This window comes from Falco naumanni, chromosome 8 (assembly GCF_017639655.2).
Source record: "Falco naumanni isolate bFalNau1 chromosome 8, bFalNau1.pat, whole genome shotgun sequence".
In the NCBI taxonomy this organism is placed as follows: domain Eukaryota; kingdom Metazoa; phylum Chordata; class Aves; order Falconiformes; family Falconidae; genus Falco; species Falco naumanni.
This window is the reverse complement of record NC_054061.1, coordinates 61,090,343-61,106,666: the sequence shown is the minus strand read 5'-3', so window position 1 is coordinate 61,106,666 and position 16,324 is coordinate 61,090,343. Positions and strand designations below refer to the sequence as shown.

Sequence of the window (16,324 nt, the reverse complement as noted above, 5' to 3'; positions counted from 1 at the left end):
CAGTTTGGGACCAATTTGTACCCGACCCACGCGGGCAGCGGGCCCGCCGCTCAGCCAGGCAGGGCCACCGCCGCCGGAACGGTTCCGCTGCGCTGCTACACGCGTATTTTTCTTTCCAGCGCACACGCTGAAGTCGGCGGAAGCCCCGAGGCACAGGGCAGCGATGCCACAGGCAGGCTGCAGGGCAGCGGGAGCGCGCCGCGGCAGCCCCCCAGAGGCCCTGCCCGGAGCCGGGCTCCCGCGGCCCCGAGCGGTGGGCAGGCCGGGCCGGGCCGCGCCGCCCCTTCCCTTCCCTTCCCTGCCCCTTCCCCTTGCCGCAGCCCGCCCTCCCGGAGCCGGCGGCCGCCCCATGAGCCCGCCGCGGCCGCCCGGCTGCTGGCAGCGCCCCCGAGTCCCACTGGGGCTGGGGCTGGGGCTGGGGCTGCTCCTCCTGGCGCTGGCCGGGGCGGCACCGCCTGCAGGTACTGGCCTTCCCCTCCCGCCCCCGGCGGTCCCTTTCCCCTGCCCGGAGGGGTCACAGGCGGGGGTCGGGGGGGTCGCTCCTCACACACATACCCCGCGCCCCCCGGGACAGGCGCGGGGGACACGCTGGCTGCCCTGCGTTCCCCTCGGGCGCCACCGCTGCCGGTACCGCGCCGCCCCGGCCTCTGCCGCGGCCCAAAATGGCGCTGCCCTGAGGAGAGGCCGGGGCCGCCGGCTGCCAGCGGCCAGGCGCGCCCCTGAGGCGGTTTGCTCCTTTTCTGTTTGCAGTTTTCTTCGGCTTGTCCCGGCTCCGTTCATTTCCCCTAAGAATATTCATTCAGGGGCGGGAGAGCGGCGCGGAGCAAGGGGCCCGCTGCCGTCCCCTCAGCTGGGCCGCGGGCATGGGGCGCTGGCTCTCGCCTGTGTGCCTCCCTCGGGCTTCCTCACGGCGTGGTTCAGGAGAAGTGGGTGCGGAAGAGGGTTTTTTTTTGTTGGTTTTTTTTTTTTTTTTTTTTTTTTTAACGAGAGCAGGGAAGACCCTAGAGGTTTTTCTCAGTTGCAGCAGCGATGCATTAACTCAACAAACTGCCCCCAGCCCCCGTGCCTTCCCTTGGCGTTCCCAAGCCTTGGGCATCTGCTGCCTTCCGCAGCAGGTGCCGGTTCTCCGCTGCTCCGAATTGCAAAACTTGGGAACTGCCCGCTCTGTGTGTCCTCCCAGCAGCCAAAATCATCCTCCATCTCACAGTTCAGAAGCACTTTTCCTTTTGGGACATGTTTCACTCTATGGAGCTGATCTTGTGTTTGAAGGGAATTATTTTTTCTGAAGAAAATACCTTGGGGGGTGGCAGGGAAGAAATATTTGCTGGCGTTGGCTATGGAGGACATCACTTCTAACGTGGTGGGATGGGTTATCCGACGGGACAAAATCATAACACACCCTGCAGGGATGCTGTGGGCACCTCGGCTGCGTTTTGGTTCTGCCAGGGTATTGCTGTTTTCTGTCACCAGATTATCTTGGTCCTAGCCCTGGGTAGTGCCCAGCCTCACCTGCTTGCTGCGTCAGTTGGCAGCACTTCAGAGGCAAAAGAATCCTTTTACAACTTCATCTGATGGCTTTTATGGAAGTGCCTTGTCAAGAGGTACCGCCAGCCCTTGTCAGAAGGGTTGTGTGCCCTCCCACTGGTTTTGCCATGGATGAAAATTAATCAGATGGCTGATTTTTCACAATAAATATGCCCAGATTCTAAGTTTAAACCAATTTACTTTAGCGGGATCATCTGTGGGCACTTTAATTCTAGAATGACACAATAAACTTACATAAGAACATCCACACAGGTATTTTTCATTGGCTTAATTAAATTGGTTAGAAAATAATTTAGCCTAAGTTCAGATTCCATGTAGAGAGACAGGGCAGGTTTTTACCTGCAAACAGTATCTCCTCGTCCAGATTAAGACTGTTTTGCACATACTTACTGTGCTGCTGTGAGTGTATGACAGTGTTTTAGCAGTTATTACTGAGCTTGGCTTAGACCTACATTTTCTATTCAGTGAGCCAGATGATTCCCTCTGTTCAGATCTGTAATTATTTCCTTTATTCTTCTCTTTAATTATGCTCCTGGAACACTGCTGTAATGCACTGTAGGGTATATTTTACACATGTATATAGATCAGGATGTATGTTATTCTTCAAAGTTTGCTCCATGAATCTTTTAGGTGCATTTCTGCTCAAAAGTGCAACCTGATTCTGAAGATCGTAGGGGCTTGCTAACATTTCAGGAGAGTTAGACCAATTAGCATCCCTAATTAAATGACTTAATGGCAAGCTATCTGTGCATTTGCCTTACTACAGTCATGGCTGGACTATGGCAGGAAAATTTGTTTTTAAAAAGAAAGTTGTGTTCTTTAACATTAGAAATGCTTCCGAGGGAGAGGAGTATGATTTCTGCAATCAGCAGCTGTGTCATGTGCTAAATGACTATTTTAATATGTAAGCCTGTTTACCTGCTCAGACTCCCACATTGTTGCATTCACCACCGGTATAAGCATTGACTCCAGTGGAGTTACACCCACTCATGCCAGCAGTGAATTTGGCCCAAAGGCTCTATTCCAGTGCCATCAAAATACTGATACCAAAGCCAATCTTCTATGGATTACATTTTTAAAAAAAATATCACCCTAGATAGTTCATTTATTTTTTCCAAAGGTGTTTGCAATTTTCTCTGGGCCCTAAATTACTTGATTTGAATTTATCTGATTCAAATGTAATTTTTTTTTTTTTTAAATTAAGGAAGTAATTTGGATTTTCATCTAAATCATACTGAACACGCTACCCTGCAGCATAGCTTTTACATTTGGTTATCTGCAAGCTGCTTGTGATTCCCTCGGCATATACAACAATGGAAAGGAACAAAATTATACATTTGTATTTGATGCATATGTAAAATTAACTTTTCTGCTCTCCCCCAGGTAGAAATTGTAGCTTTTTGCAGGAAATGGATGTCATCCAGAATCAGGATGAAAACTGCTACTGCTATATGCAAAACAGAACCATTCACTTGCAGTACGTTTGGTCAACTCTTCAGGTAAGAGGCTGTTTGGGGGGATCATTCAGCTATGCAACACATTTCACGTGAACTTTTGCCAGCAAAGTGAATGATCAGTTAGCAAGATCAAAGTGGTGTGTCCGTGTCATTAGTAGTTGGAACGGTGTATAGGTAGGACCATGATAAAAATGCAGCATTGTGATCCTCCACTTTGGATACAGTGGGTTTTGGTCTTTTTATTAGAAGGATGTCAACCAGGCTAACAGTATGATGCCACACAAACATTAGCACAGACTTGCGTATTATTTTGTCACACGCCTTTTCTATTGATAGACCACTGTTAACCTTGTTAACTGCATTATCACCAAACGCCTTTAGAAAGCTTCTAAATTTGAGGATAAAATGCAGTTCTGTGACTCACTCACTGTAGCACACCAGGCCACAGTATAGGAACCCAAGGTGTATTAGATTGTGACTAATGAAAAAACAGCAGCAGCAGCGTGTTTCTGTTTTTCTGAGTAACAGAGAGTCATCTTGCAAGAAACATGTTTAGAGATTAGCTCGAAACAATATAAAAATCTCTTTATGGTGGAAGCAATAACAGCTAAAGGAAAAGCAGACTCTGTGTGGTTCCTTTTTTTTTTTTTCCTGGGAAGCATGTCTCCAGACAAAGGAAGGAAACCATTCCACTTCATTTCTGTTGGAGGAATTTGCTCTCAGCTATAAGGCAGAAGAACATCTGTCTGTTCCCGGGACTATTTTCCTCAGGAACATGCTGAGGATGTTTTTATGAACGGTAGCAGACTTCAGGTGGCCAGAGCCTCCAGCAGTCACACACACTTTCCTGGAGTAAATGTTTAATAGCAGGAAGTTCCGATTTTTCCCACAACAAATTGCTTGCTAACATGTTGCCTCTTCTCCCAGTAGAAGCCTGGTTTATTACCTGTTGCATCACTTTTTTGTAGATGGGTCTTTGTTGTCTAGCAGGCCCTGACTGAGAGCTCACAATGAATCACAATCTTTAGGAAGGTGATCCCATCTCAGAAGATGGATGAGATCTTTTACCAGGGTGGTGGCGGAGGGTGCTAGGAACTAGCAAGAACCCCCAAAATACCCAACAGGAACATGCTTGTATTTAAATTTCTAGTTATGATACTCCTCATTTTCCTTATCGCTCTTCTGTCCCTAACATGAAGACTGCATTATTAACCACAAGAAAAGAAAGTCCTATTTCTTACGGTTCAGGGGGGGAATGGGGAAGCGTATGAGCATCCATAAAAGAAACTGTAGTCAAATATTACTGGTAATGTTTACAAATACTGCTGGTGTGTGGGCATGTGTTATGGTAAAACCAAACTCACCAAGCTTTTGGATGGGTTTGAGGCCCTTCCATAGAATGTTGCTGGCATTGAATTCTCTGGATTACCTTGCAAGGCCTAAACAATTAATCTTTGCATAATATAAATAACTAATGTTAAACAATTATGAATTGCACTAGCATTTTATTCTCAAGCTCTCTATACTGATTGATTTTCGTTGTCTCATACATGGCTTATATGCTGCATAGTTCAGAAAACCAAAATAAAGCCATGAATCTGAGCTGCTTCTCTGTGTATTCTTGTTTGGTTTTAGGTGAAAGTTAACAGCAGAGAAGTGTTCACCTTTGAGCCTATTTCAGAAAAAAGCAACTGTCGTAATTCAGAAACTGTTTTTGAGTTTGCTGCATGTGCTGTTCAAATCTTCTGGAAACCGGAGACATCCACGGAAACTTCCATACGCATAAAACAATATGGAGAGGATATTTGTTTTAAAATACAGCCCTTCAAAACCAAACCGTACACTGTGCGTGTGGAACGAGAAAGTAAGTAGCGAGTCTTTCAGTTCAGATTAGATAGTTCAGTCTGCCAGTGTTACTGAATGTACCATCTCTTCTGTAAGAAGCTTGCGACTTTTCTATTGATATTTTATATAATCAGAATTTCAGGTTTAATTAGTCTAAAGTCCATTTCTGTTTTTCCCCCCTTTTTTTAGTGCTAGATGGAAGGCTCTTGTTTTTGTTTATAGCTGGAATTTTTCTGTTCCATTTTGCAAACAGCCTGAGCAGGTGAGTGCTAGCTGCTGTTTTTTGACCTTCTTTCCCAAAGCCTGTGTGAATCTTTGGTCTGTTTTCTAAGCTAAAGAGGTGGTTCTTTGGGAAACTGAAATAAGGAAACTGAACATATATTTAAAACCTCTTCATACGATTTGTGTTTGGACAGATTGTGACATACGTTGGAGTGCTGCACTCTTATTAATCACTTAGCTGTGTTAGGGTCCTTGTATCCAAGCTTCCTGCACAGGGCAACACCAAGACAATACTCAGTGTTGATTCAGAAAAACTTCTTCTCTGTTGTGTAAACCAGTGAGTGAGGTTAGCTGAATGCTAAATAATGCTGCGTGTGTGGTCAGTGGTGCCTTCCTGCATGGAGAACTGCTTCAGATGAGGCTACGTGGGGCCTCGTCTGCCTCCACCTTTGTGCCAGCCTTGCCCCATCATTCTTTTGATGCACGTTTTGCATAGCATGTAAGGGAGGGTACTTAATTGTTGTAGCAAAACATGTGGCCCATGACTTCAAAGCAAAGTGAGTCACAAATTAATTGTCAGGAGACACCTTGAAAACAAGCAGAGAGCAGTAGGTTTAATAGAGTTAACTCTGAAAGTCAGACTTCATAAATGCATAAGCTTAGAAAAAAAATTGTGGGTTTGTGGAGGGTTTTTTTGCATTTTAAATTCAAAAAAATAAAACTTTTCTTGCCGTACAGAACTATATCGGTACATGGAAGAAAATGAAATTACTAGAAACTAGAAGGTCAGTGAAATCAGAAATAGTGTGAGCTTTAAAAAACTCAACACTATTTCCTAGCCTGTAACAACTCCAGTGACCTTGAGTATCCGTTGGGAATTTTTCCTTACACAAATTTAGTATCTGAAGTGGGTCTGTTGACCATGTAACTGCGGTTCTTAACTTACAGCTGCATTAAGTACTTTTTGAAGATCACTGCTGTTTTTACAAATGTTGGCATCTTAACCAATTACAAATCATACTTCTCACTGTATTCTCTCTTTTCTTACAGGAGTACCAAGTTCTTTTACCTTTCTGGAATAATACTGGGTGTTCTTGCTCTGCTAGTCTTTGTCCTGTTGACACTTAAAAGGTTTATTCCAAGGGTAAATCTGCACTTACTAGACAAAATAATAATCAACATCATAATATAGGAAGTGGAGAGTACAGAGCCAGATTCTGACCTTGCTGTGTTTTTGTGGCCAGGTAACTGCACTGAAATGACTGCAGCTTTGCTTGTGTCAAGTAAATATAAATAGGTCAGAATCTAAATTCTAGTTAGCTTGCTCCTGAGTTTAAACCCAACAACAGATTGCTGATGTACAAGAGGGTTTATTCTGAAAGATATATAATTTTCATGGGACCAGAGCTAAGCTTACTTTTGAAGCTATGAATCAATCTAAATCAAAATGTAGTTTTAGTAGCAACTGGGACAGATTCTCTTCCGTTCACCAGAGACGATTAATTGCAAGGCAGATGTGAATTTTTCCTTTACTTTTACAAAGTCTGTGCATTCCCACAATATTGCTGAGATACGTTAATTGGGAATACACTGCAATAAGCTTACACCATGGCATAGGAACACGATACACAAATACAGAGGTACAGTTGCTCCACTTAAAATTGGTATTGCTGAGTTGTAGCATGCAGAGCACTGTGCAGTGGAAGTCTTAACACAAATCATAAGCCCTGTAGGTCTACCAAATACCACATCCAATTTTGTTTGGGAGTTCCCTTGCCGACAATGGTCCTGATTCTGACTTGAAATTTTTCGATAATTTTAAAGTTTTGTTAAAATGTGGGTTTTTTTAAATTTCCAGCGCAGTACCTTCTGGATCTTAATGGGTGGCTGCTGGATGTTCTCCCTCTATTTTATTTACTGCTTCAAAGAGAATACGCAGTGGTTGTGGTCTGAACACAGAAACTACTTGCTGGGTAAGAAAATTATCAAAAAAAGTGCTGCAGATTTTGCCGAAATTTAGTGGCTAGATGAATACTTGCCCATAAAAACCAAAATCAAGTGACTTATTTATGGAGTACTTTTTTCTCCTAAGCCATGGATGTTGGGAGTATTCGAAAGGTTCCTGATCCACTCAAATGAGCATTTACTCACCGTGTATCGTTAAATAAGGAATTTATGATAGAGTGGGCCAGTAGCAGCTTTAAGAGCAGATTTTGGCTGGATTATTTGTTCATCGATTCGCCATTACCTACTTTCCCTGTAACAGCAAAAGGGCAGCTACGCTGGTTTGTATTTTGCTGGATCTGGATGCCTAAATTGCTAACTGGCTGTGGCTGCAGGGGCTGACAGACCTATCGATCCAGCACCTGCCTCAGCGTTCTTGCAATCTTGCACTGGGAGAATTCACGTGCAGCTCACAGCATTAGCTAAAGGCTGTTTGTAGATCACCTTGTGAACTCTCTGCACACTTTTGAAACATAAAGCACATACAACAATGCAGCTATCTATAAGACAAGACACAGAAGGCTATGCTACTCAGCAGTTGCAAGCTTTGTGAAGCAAACTAATGCAATTTGTATGGGTGGGTTGCATATTTTTCTCCATGTCCTTCTTTTCTGTTTCTACAGGGTATTTTCTGGCTGTTGGAATTACCAGCTTTGCTGCTTGCTATCAGCATGGACCGCTTACCACTGAACTGAGCATCACCTTATTCACGTGGACGCTACAATTAACAGCCTTTGTGTTGATTTATTGTGGTGTCACCATACCTCAAGTTGCATATGCAGTAATAGCAGTCAGCCTCTGTTCAAAAGGCCTGCATTACCCGCTCGGTGCTGCTAGGCACATAGGCAGGTTTGTATGTATTTATGAATGTCCGAGTCCCTGTGTCACAAGGAAATCCTGGGGGCTAATAAGGAGAAAACCCTTACGCTTCAATAACTATTTATGAATTTCTAGTACTAATTCATATTTTTACTAGATGTAAAGCTGCAATAGAAAAGGTTTAAAGCCCTGAGACACCAGAATGTAAATATTTTCCATTCGGCAGTGTTAAACACAAGTTTTGTTGTATGGAGAACAGAGAAATATGACTGTGCTCTTTAGTACAAATGTAGCACCTTCTAGTCTGCAGCAAATGGTAACCAAAACATTTGTTTGGTTGATTGATTAGATGGTAGCAGTGCTGCCTTGGCTGCATGTGCGGTGAGACGATCTGCGGGTTAACTCGTACTGAATCTTACAGGATAAACCAGTGCACTATCACCGAGAAGCAGACGTTAAAAAGCGATAGTCTGTGTCGGTTAGATAGTGTAGACTTCAGAGATTAAAAACCCGTGTCCAAAAAAATAATGGTTTCCATTGAGTCTAGCTTTCCAAGGTGATTGTCCTAGATGTACATGTCTACCTTTAATTCATGGCAACAGTCTGTTACCGCTGCGGAGACAGTCCCCCGTACTCCGGAGCCCCATTTATATTGTGGCATTTGGAACGGGAACTGCTTGCAATATGTAGACCTTAGTTTGCTAAGTACTTTGCTTAGCAACATGGGAACAACATGTTTGCTCATCCTTGAGTTTGAAGCGTGTTTTATCACAAATAAAACTCTCAAATGAAGATTTTAAGAAGTCCTGCCAACTTACATCTGTTTTTTACCTTCAGTGATGGCATCCAGGTTAAGAAGTCTTTAGCGCAGAGCCGTACCTGTGGACTTCTGCTGAACTGCAGAACACCAGGAAGAGGCAAAGGCTAGAACTGGCATAAGCAAAAGAATAAAAACCAAATAATTTTTTCGTCTTAGCCTTTTACACATTTTTTAGTTTTTAAGAACGTGCCGTTGTGCTCTTGTGCTCTTTTTAGATGTTGAATTGTGGACTGCGTTAAAGCTTTTTTATATTAGGTAGAATTTATCGTATGTTACAGTCTGATTTTTGCCTGCAGCTGATGAGCACCGGCTGTTTCAAAGGCAACGTATAGGACCAATACTGACCTGATGTGAGCAGGCTCAGCTCACTCTGAAATCAGGAAGATTTGGCTACGAGTTCACAGAAGTCAGAACATACCTGTTTTACCCTGAAACACTGTTGTTTGTTCTCCATGTGGATCTCTTCCCCACCCCCCCACCATGAACTCATGCTTCTATAAAGCCAAAATACAGGTCTACAAATCTCTCTTATGGGAATAACAGGGTTGGGTTTTTTTCTGTTTCAAAACACTAAGCAGTAGCACCCAACTGTGAGGCCACGATGCCAGGTACACAGTGGAGAGCACCAGATGTATCAAAATAATTAAGAATCTTGCGTTACTTGTTTTTAAGCTCAGTAGATTCCACTGAGCCAGCAAGACCTTTGCCATTTGAGCTGAACGAGGGCTACAGTTCATTCTTGCTTTGCAGGGAAGTAAGGAGTAAAGTTGAATGCTGCTGGTTGGAGCAGGTGTTTTTATGTAGAGCTGAAAGTTTTATGGGCATCCAGCCCTTGCTTATCTTAACTCATCACAACATTTAAATTGAAAGCAGTCGACAGAAGGGAACAGAACATGGCACACTTTCTAATTGATATCTAATTATATTATACATCGCTATGCAGCAGCTAAAAAAACATCAGATTGTAAACATTTTGGCCTCAGACTACTCAGTTTTGTAATTTAAAGCAAGATTTAAGAGAAGCGATCTAGTAAACAACATGAACAACTCATAACAGACTTGGAGCATTGCTTATCTTTGATGTTACATATGCAGACTGGGTTTTGATTCAGCCCATGTCTGCACAGACACATTTTGCATATTGCACCTAAAAATGGCTGAGCAAGCAGCCATCTATTTAATTCTGTGAGATTTTAGTCCGTGCGTACACAACAAGGACGTGATCAAAAGCTCATTAGATACCATTCTGTGGAATTCTACAACTTTGGTGAAGACCTGAGGTAAACAGGCTAGTAAACATTAGATTTCTCCTCCTATAAAATGTTGATGCAAGAATGTAGCTTGTCTTAAAAGGATAAAGGTGGTTAAAGCGTGTTAATAGCAGGTAGTAGAGAAAAAGGACAGACAATAATTATGTGCCAGAAGACTTCAGAAATACTAATTGTTTTCATTTCATTTCCAGAAAAATGAAGAATCGCTTTAAATCAAAAAAGTTAGTGTTTAAATGGCTTACTGAAGAGGAGTATCGCGAGCAAGGTGAAACAGAAACGATCAGAGCTCTGGAGGAGCTCCGCTCATTCTGCAGGAACCCTGACTTCCCATCGTGGTTAGCTGTATCCAAACTCCAGTCCCCACAAAGGTAAGAATTTCTGGCTTCTCTAAAACAGGGAACGCACTGCACAGATGCTGCTGCACAGCGGACCCAAATGCTACTTCAGGCACTGTTCCAGGTGCGTTTATCTTGCACGCAGTCAGACATGCCGGGAGCTTTATCTTCTTGAGCAATCCCACTAAAGACCACGGCCACACCTCTCAAGGATATTACTTGCTGGTAGTATTAAACCCCCAGCTTGTTCCTCCCCGACCATAAATTACTCTGAGAGTTTGCAGATGTTCACGGGTAATTCGTGGTAATGGCAGCTTTCCTTAAACTTACAGGTTTCCTACAGTGCCTCTGTAAGTTCCTACACAGCCACCCAGGTGGCTGTCTAACCAGTGAAACGCTCCTTTCTTCAGTTTAAAGAGCAGTACACTTTTGCATTGTGTAAAATTGGGGCAGGTTGAAGATACATGCTCAAATTTACCTGTATGAAGCTCTCCAACTGCAAACCCGCACAGCCAAGGCATCCTGTTACTTGAAGTATCAACCAATATCTAAGAATACAAAGAAACTGATGCCTGCACCTAGGAAGTATAGCAGAAGAGCTACTTCAGATAGAGCTTAAGAGACAAACTTAAGACAAATATGGGTTGGAAAGGCTTAGGTTAAGTACAGCCAGAAAATCTTGCAGAATATAAAATTAATAATAGCAGCGTATTTCCATCAAAACCAAAACTGCAAGATAGCAGAAGCAGAGTTTCACATATTAGCCAGCCACAAAGACTTGGCCTTTGCCACAGAACCCAAGTGTCACAATTTCAAAGGGGCCCCAGTCAGCTTGGAATTTAATCAATAAAAAGTTAAAACTAGTTTCAGAACCTTCATCTTCCTTGGGCGGGCACACACAGACAGCCTCTCTGCCAGGTTTTATAGATTTCCTGTTAAACCATCTTATTTTCTAAGCTACTTTCATTCTGTAACATGATTGAAAGATATAAAAAGTGAAAACTCACTGCAGTATTGTAAAACAAAATACTGCCAAATGCACAAAACAAACAGCTGAGACACGTATTTTCTAGCCATCACTTAGTTAATACAGTTCTTATAAACTGTTCACTATAAAAATACAATAACGGAAAGGACAACCAACGGGGGTCTGATTTACAGTCGAGTACCCCTCCAAGCTTCCATTAAGAATCAGAAGACAGTTCAACACAAGGCAAACCTGTAAAACAGCCAGCCCAGTGCTGTTCTCCATTTAGACTAACAGTGCTTCCAAGAAGAACGAGGTGACAACATTCATCTCACAGAAATGTTAAGTCTAAAATGTAAATTATTGATCAGTTTACCAGAACTCCAGAATGTAGCTGCACTTCCTTTTTCTTGCATTTCTCTGATGCTGTCGACACTTACCCAGGTGTCAGAACCGCCGTCTGTTTCCACATGCTTGCCAGAAACCTCCAGCTCCCTTCTCTCTCTTCAACGTAGCCGTCCACTGAAAGTTAAGGTTTGTGGCGGACTGAAATGCAGGGGCAGTGCTCGTTCATGCTCTGTTCTGCCAGACCTCCAGTTTGGCATTGCCTTGGAGCAGCTGCAGAATTCCTGCAGCTCCAGGTTCACCAAAAGCAGGAATTCGTTGGCAAGACTTAAGCTCAGCTTGCCTGGGGCGCGCATGCAGTATGAAAAGCAAGGTGATAGATAGCACAGCAGTGTAGGAATGTGAAGTTCTCACCATGTTTCCTTTCACAGCAAAGTCAACTTACCTGAATTCTTACAGCCTTTGTCTCAGATATGCTGCAACAGCTTTAATTTATTTTCAGAAGCTGAAATACCACCTATCCAACTGTACCAATGCTTACTCTGGATTACCCCACGAGTACTGACAAGATGTGAAAACCAAGTTAGATCTTGCTTAGTCACAAGACCTTGCAGATGGCCTCCAGAAGAGCAAGTTACTTATATAGAAAAGACTGAAGACTGAAAAGATGAGGCAGGAAAACAAACGTTTAGGGTCACTGCCATCTGTTGTGATTTACTCTGCTGTTCAGGACTCCCTAGCTCATGCCGCAGCTTCTCCTCATTCGCACTGCCGGGGGACATGTCCTTACAACATCCCTGCTTAATTGGCAGCATCTCCTGCATTTACAGCGGGTTTTTTTTTCATTTCTCAGCTGATCACTTCTCCCTTTAAAAATCTTAACAGGTTTGCAGCTTTTGTTCTGGGATCTCCCCATATCTCACATGCAGAGGCAAAGGCCCACGATGAGGAATACGGCATTGGGAGCTTGTTCCTGGAAGAGCAGCTCTTCGAGACAAGGGCAGAATCTCAGCAAGATGATCCAGCCAATTCCATCCACGAAGGAGATGAGGAGGATGAAGATGAAAGGCATCAACAAATTGCATTTCCATATGCTACTGAGGTGCTCTGAGCTTTGGGAAATAACCAAGAAGGGAGGGAAAACACATTCATCCTGGAAAGGAAGGATGCAGACCAAGAACTCATGCTTGGTGCTTTCTGGTGGTTGCTGGGGGACAAACAAGGATTTTTGAAAAAAACATTTCCCGAATCACACAGAAGGAAACCACAGGGGCTGTTCAAGTGAAGAGGACTCTCACGCTATTGATAGTTTAACTGGGGAAGTAAGCCTTGCTTATTTCCAAAGCAAGTACTGGCAGCAGCCTGTCCCACCGGGATGCTTGGGTTTTCCAAGGATATTACCTCCAGAAAATAGAGAATCTGTTTAGGTCCTTTTCATTGTCAGGTGCTCTGTACTGAGCACTAGAGCGAGGAGAAGCCATTATTAATACTCTATTGAGTACCCTATGTGTCAACAATTTATTAATGCTGCTAGTGTGCTGATTAACTACTCTTAGTGAGATGTTCCAGTGCTAAGGATCAATAGAGAGTTAACACAGGTGAACGAGATTTGTTTGCTCCTCTGACTAGGCTTGCTGTCTGTTAGCTTCATTTGCCTCTCCACATTTATTTTAAGCTCCTTTTACTCTTCAGAACCCTGCCTGACTTTTCACCCTCTACTCGTGTATCGGTTTTGGTCTTTGCTCTAGTTGTACTGCTCTGTGTTCCTTCCGTGTCCTTGTTTCTTCACATACTCACTTTTCTTCCCTGTTCTACGGGTCTGTCTGCTGAACCTTTCTTCAGTCCTCTGCTGCTCCATCTCCGATAGCTGCAGATGATCGAGGAGAGGATTTCCATTCCGAACTGTAATTTTACTAATGCTTTCAGTTTCACTGAAAGTTTCACGAAGTCTCCTTGCCTCGGATGGGTGCTGCTGGCCCTTCTGGCCCTTTCAAGGCCCAGAAAAGACAAAGGCTGAGTGAGGCTGTTTCAGCTGCCTGGAGGAGCTGCTGTCAGCAGGGCTGGAGCGGTGCTGGGCCCACATAACTGGGAATACAGACAACCCCCATACAGCTCCGCTATCCTCTGAGTACTCAGTAGTTTGCTCATTCAGTAAAATGTGAGTGGAGAGTAATTCCTGGCAAAACAAGGAGGGAGGGATACCTGGCTCCTGCCTCCCTTTCGTCAGCCCTCTGTGGGACCTGCCACGGGAGGTGTGTGTGGAGGAACAGGAAAGAACAGGGAGAGAAATTGAGACAGATGTCTTTTCAGCTTCTGTGTGATACAGTCGTAGTAGTAGGCTGGGGAGGAGATCACGTCCCCTCAGTTCATCCACCTGCAGAGGTAATTTCCTTCTTTAGTTCTTTAAACTCTCCTGATATTCTTCTGTTCTCACCTTGCTGCTTTCCTTTACTGTCTTCCAAACTGCAGAAAACAAAAGACCATTAATTCTGTCACCGTCTGATCTTACAAACGCAGCAGGAATTGCCGGTGGTGGGAAGCAGTTAGCTCCCCAGGAGGGCCCATCAGACCGGGAAACGTTTGCTTTAAAAAGGGTCTCTTTTCTTTGCAACACGCCTGGAGAAGCAGCATGGCTGCGGTGGTGAGAAACCACGACAGCGCACGTGTTGTCCGTCATGGACAAAGGAGAAAAGCTGTTTCCTCTACCAGCGCTAAGAAGTGCTGCCATACTACATTCCAGGGGTGCCTCTGTATGGAACAGGACTCGGAGCTGGTGCTTCAAAGCCTTACTTACACAGTCCTTCCTCCTTTATATCGCTTCGACTCTGCTTCATTTGGAAAGGGACTCTTCCATTTCACAGCGAATTGACGCTTAACACCCTTTTGTGCCATAAATTTGTAAGTACGTATGCAGGACCTATAGCATGTTTAGCAGAGAGAAGCCCTGTCAAGGAGGTGATCCAAAATACACTCCAAACGTTAAGTCCACAACGTTCCAGAACAGAGCAGGAGAGCTCTGCTCAGGAAAGCCACCACAGCATTCCCACATTCCCAGTTAAATTCCCACCCACACTCTGGAGGGCACGCTTGGCTTAGGGGGTCTGTCGCTAGCAAGCAGCTAGAAGCATTAGCTGTTGCGAAAACGGAGGGAAGCCTCATTATCTTTGATGGTTTGGGAGGAGGATGGACACGTCTGCCCCCCCAACGATGATCTTTGTAGATCAGAGATTTATTATACCTTTGTCTATATCACCATCCTGAAAATGAAGTACTTAAAATGATTAAGGATTAGTCAAAAAAGGATGCTTGAAGAGATGTCTTTAATACTAAATGGGTTTTGCATGTTCTAAAGTAGACATTTTTTCCAGCGTACTTTGTAGTTAGCTAAGAATTCCCATCATGTGATTTGAGGCCAAGGGGGAGAATCAGGTTTGTCCTAGCTTAAACCCACCATTCTTCTGGATTTCCTCTCTTTACTGAGGTAGCGATGATTATCCTTCCGTCAGTACATAATATGTATGTATATGCAATAGCCCAGATAATACATTAAGACAATATTTTACCTGGAAGAGCCCCCCAAAACCAGGCAGTTAGATTTTTCAGACACTGTCCCTTTTTCTACATTATTTAGAACCCAGCTACAGCTACTCCAGCAAGGGGAAGGGGGAGGAAATTAATAATCAGCCCATGTTTGGAGTTGTGAAGTCCATCGTTTGTCAGGAATGGGTAAGTACTATCCAAAGTAGAGCAGCACACTACTAAGTACATCCAAGACAGAAGTGCAGCAACATGAGAAAGGTGATGACCACTCTAGTGGGCAGCTGGTGCTGGCCTTAAAAATCCTCCTAAGTCTGTTCTGACATTGGAAGCATTTCATAAACAAACCCCACCAAACCCAACTGCTGCCATTTGAGCACGTTGCCAACAGCGAGGCCGCTTGCGCAGCGCTGCTGTGGTGCGGGAGATTACACAGGTTTACTGAAACACACACCTTAAGTACTGCCCAGCGTTAAGCCAGAAAACCTGGGCACAGCATCTAGATGTTAAACCGTTGCCTTAACTGTTAGAAACCCTTTCTTCCTTAAGGAAGGATGAGTTACATTGATCTTCTGTTTCACAGTGTTTTTATAAAAAAGTCAGAATTTCGTATTTATTTTGTATTCACACTGTACAGCATACTCAATATACTGTCTTGTACTTTACAGATTTTTTTTAAATAAAAGTATTTTTCAGCTATGTGGTTCTCCCTTATGCATTTACTCTCTTCAGAGCAGCAGGACCTATGACAAGGAGGAGCCAAGGAAATGTGTGTGTTCACATCCCAAGGTTTTCCCCCTTGTTGCAGATTTAAGAAACGGTAACCGTGCGTTAGCTGCGGTTGCTCCAAAACTGGAGTGTCGCCTCCACCCTGATCCATCTCCCTGAAGGAACCTGCTGCTCCCACTCTCCACTCACGACAGATCCAAACCACCACAAAGCCAAATTCCTAAGGGGACAGGTGAGGCCTGGCGGTTACATCCGAACAGCACCACAAAACCCTCTCCCTGTCATCGCTTTTGTATGCATACAAGTTAAAGGGATCAAACGGTAAAAATTTAGCTGTCCTACACCTAAGAGAACGATAAATTCCAGACAAACGTGCTGCTGTATAGGGCAGGTGCAGTAGTGCAAACGTATTTTGTTAATCAAATGGA

The 16,324-nt window shown here is 43.9% G+C and overlaps 1 protein-coding gene across 1 annotated transcript; it reads left to right on the top strand.

Annotated features, from left to right (window-relative positions):
* Positions 1 to 336: 336 nt before the first annotated feature.
* Positions 337 to 15,862, top strand: NEMP2 (nuclear envelope integral membrane protein 2). The gene is made up of 9 exons (XM_040603058.1): positions 337 to 461; positions 2,929 to 3,044; positions 4,638 to 4,866; positions 5,037 to 5,109; positions 6,120 to 6,213; positions 6,928 to 7,042; positions 7,697 to 7,922; positions 10,175 to 10,351; positions 12,516 to 15,862. Exons 1-9 carry the CDS (start codon positions 350 to 352, stop codon positions 12,739 to 12,741), a joined length of 1,368 nt encoding a protein of 455 aa, XP_040458992.1. The 5' UTR covers positions 337 to 349; the 3' UTR covers positions 12,742 to 15,862.
* Positions 15,863 to 16,324: the final 462 nt, after the last annotated feature.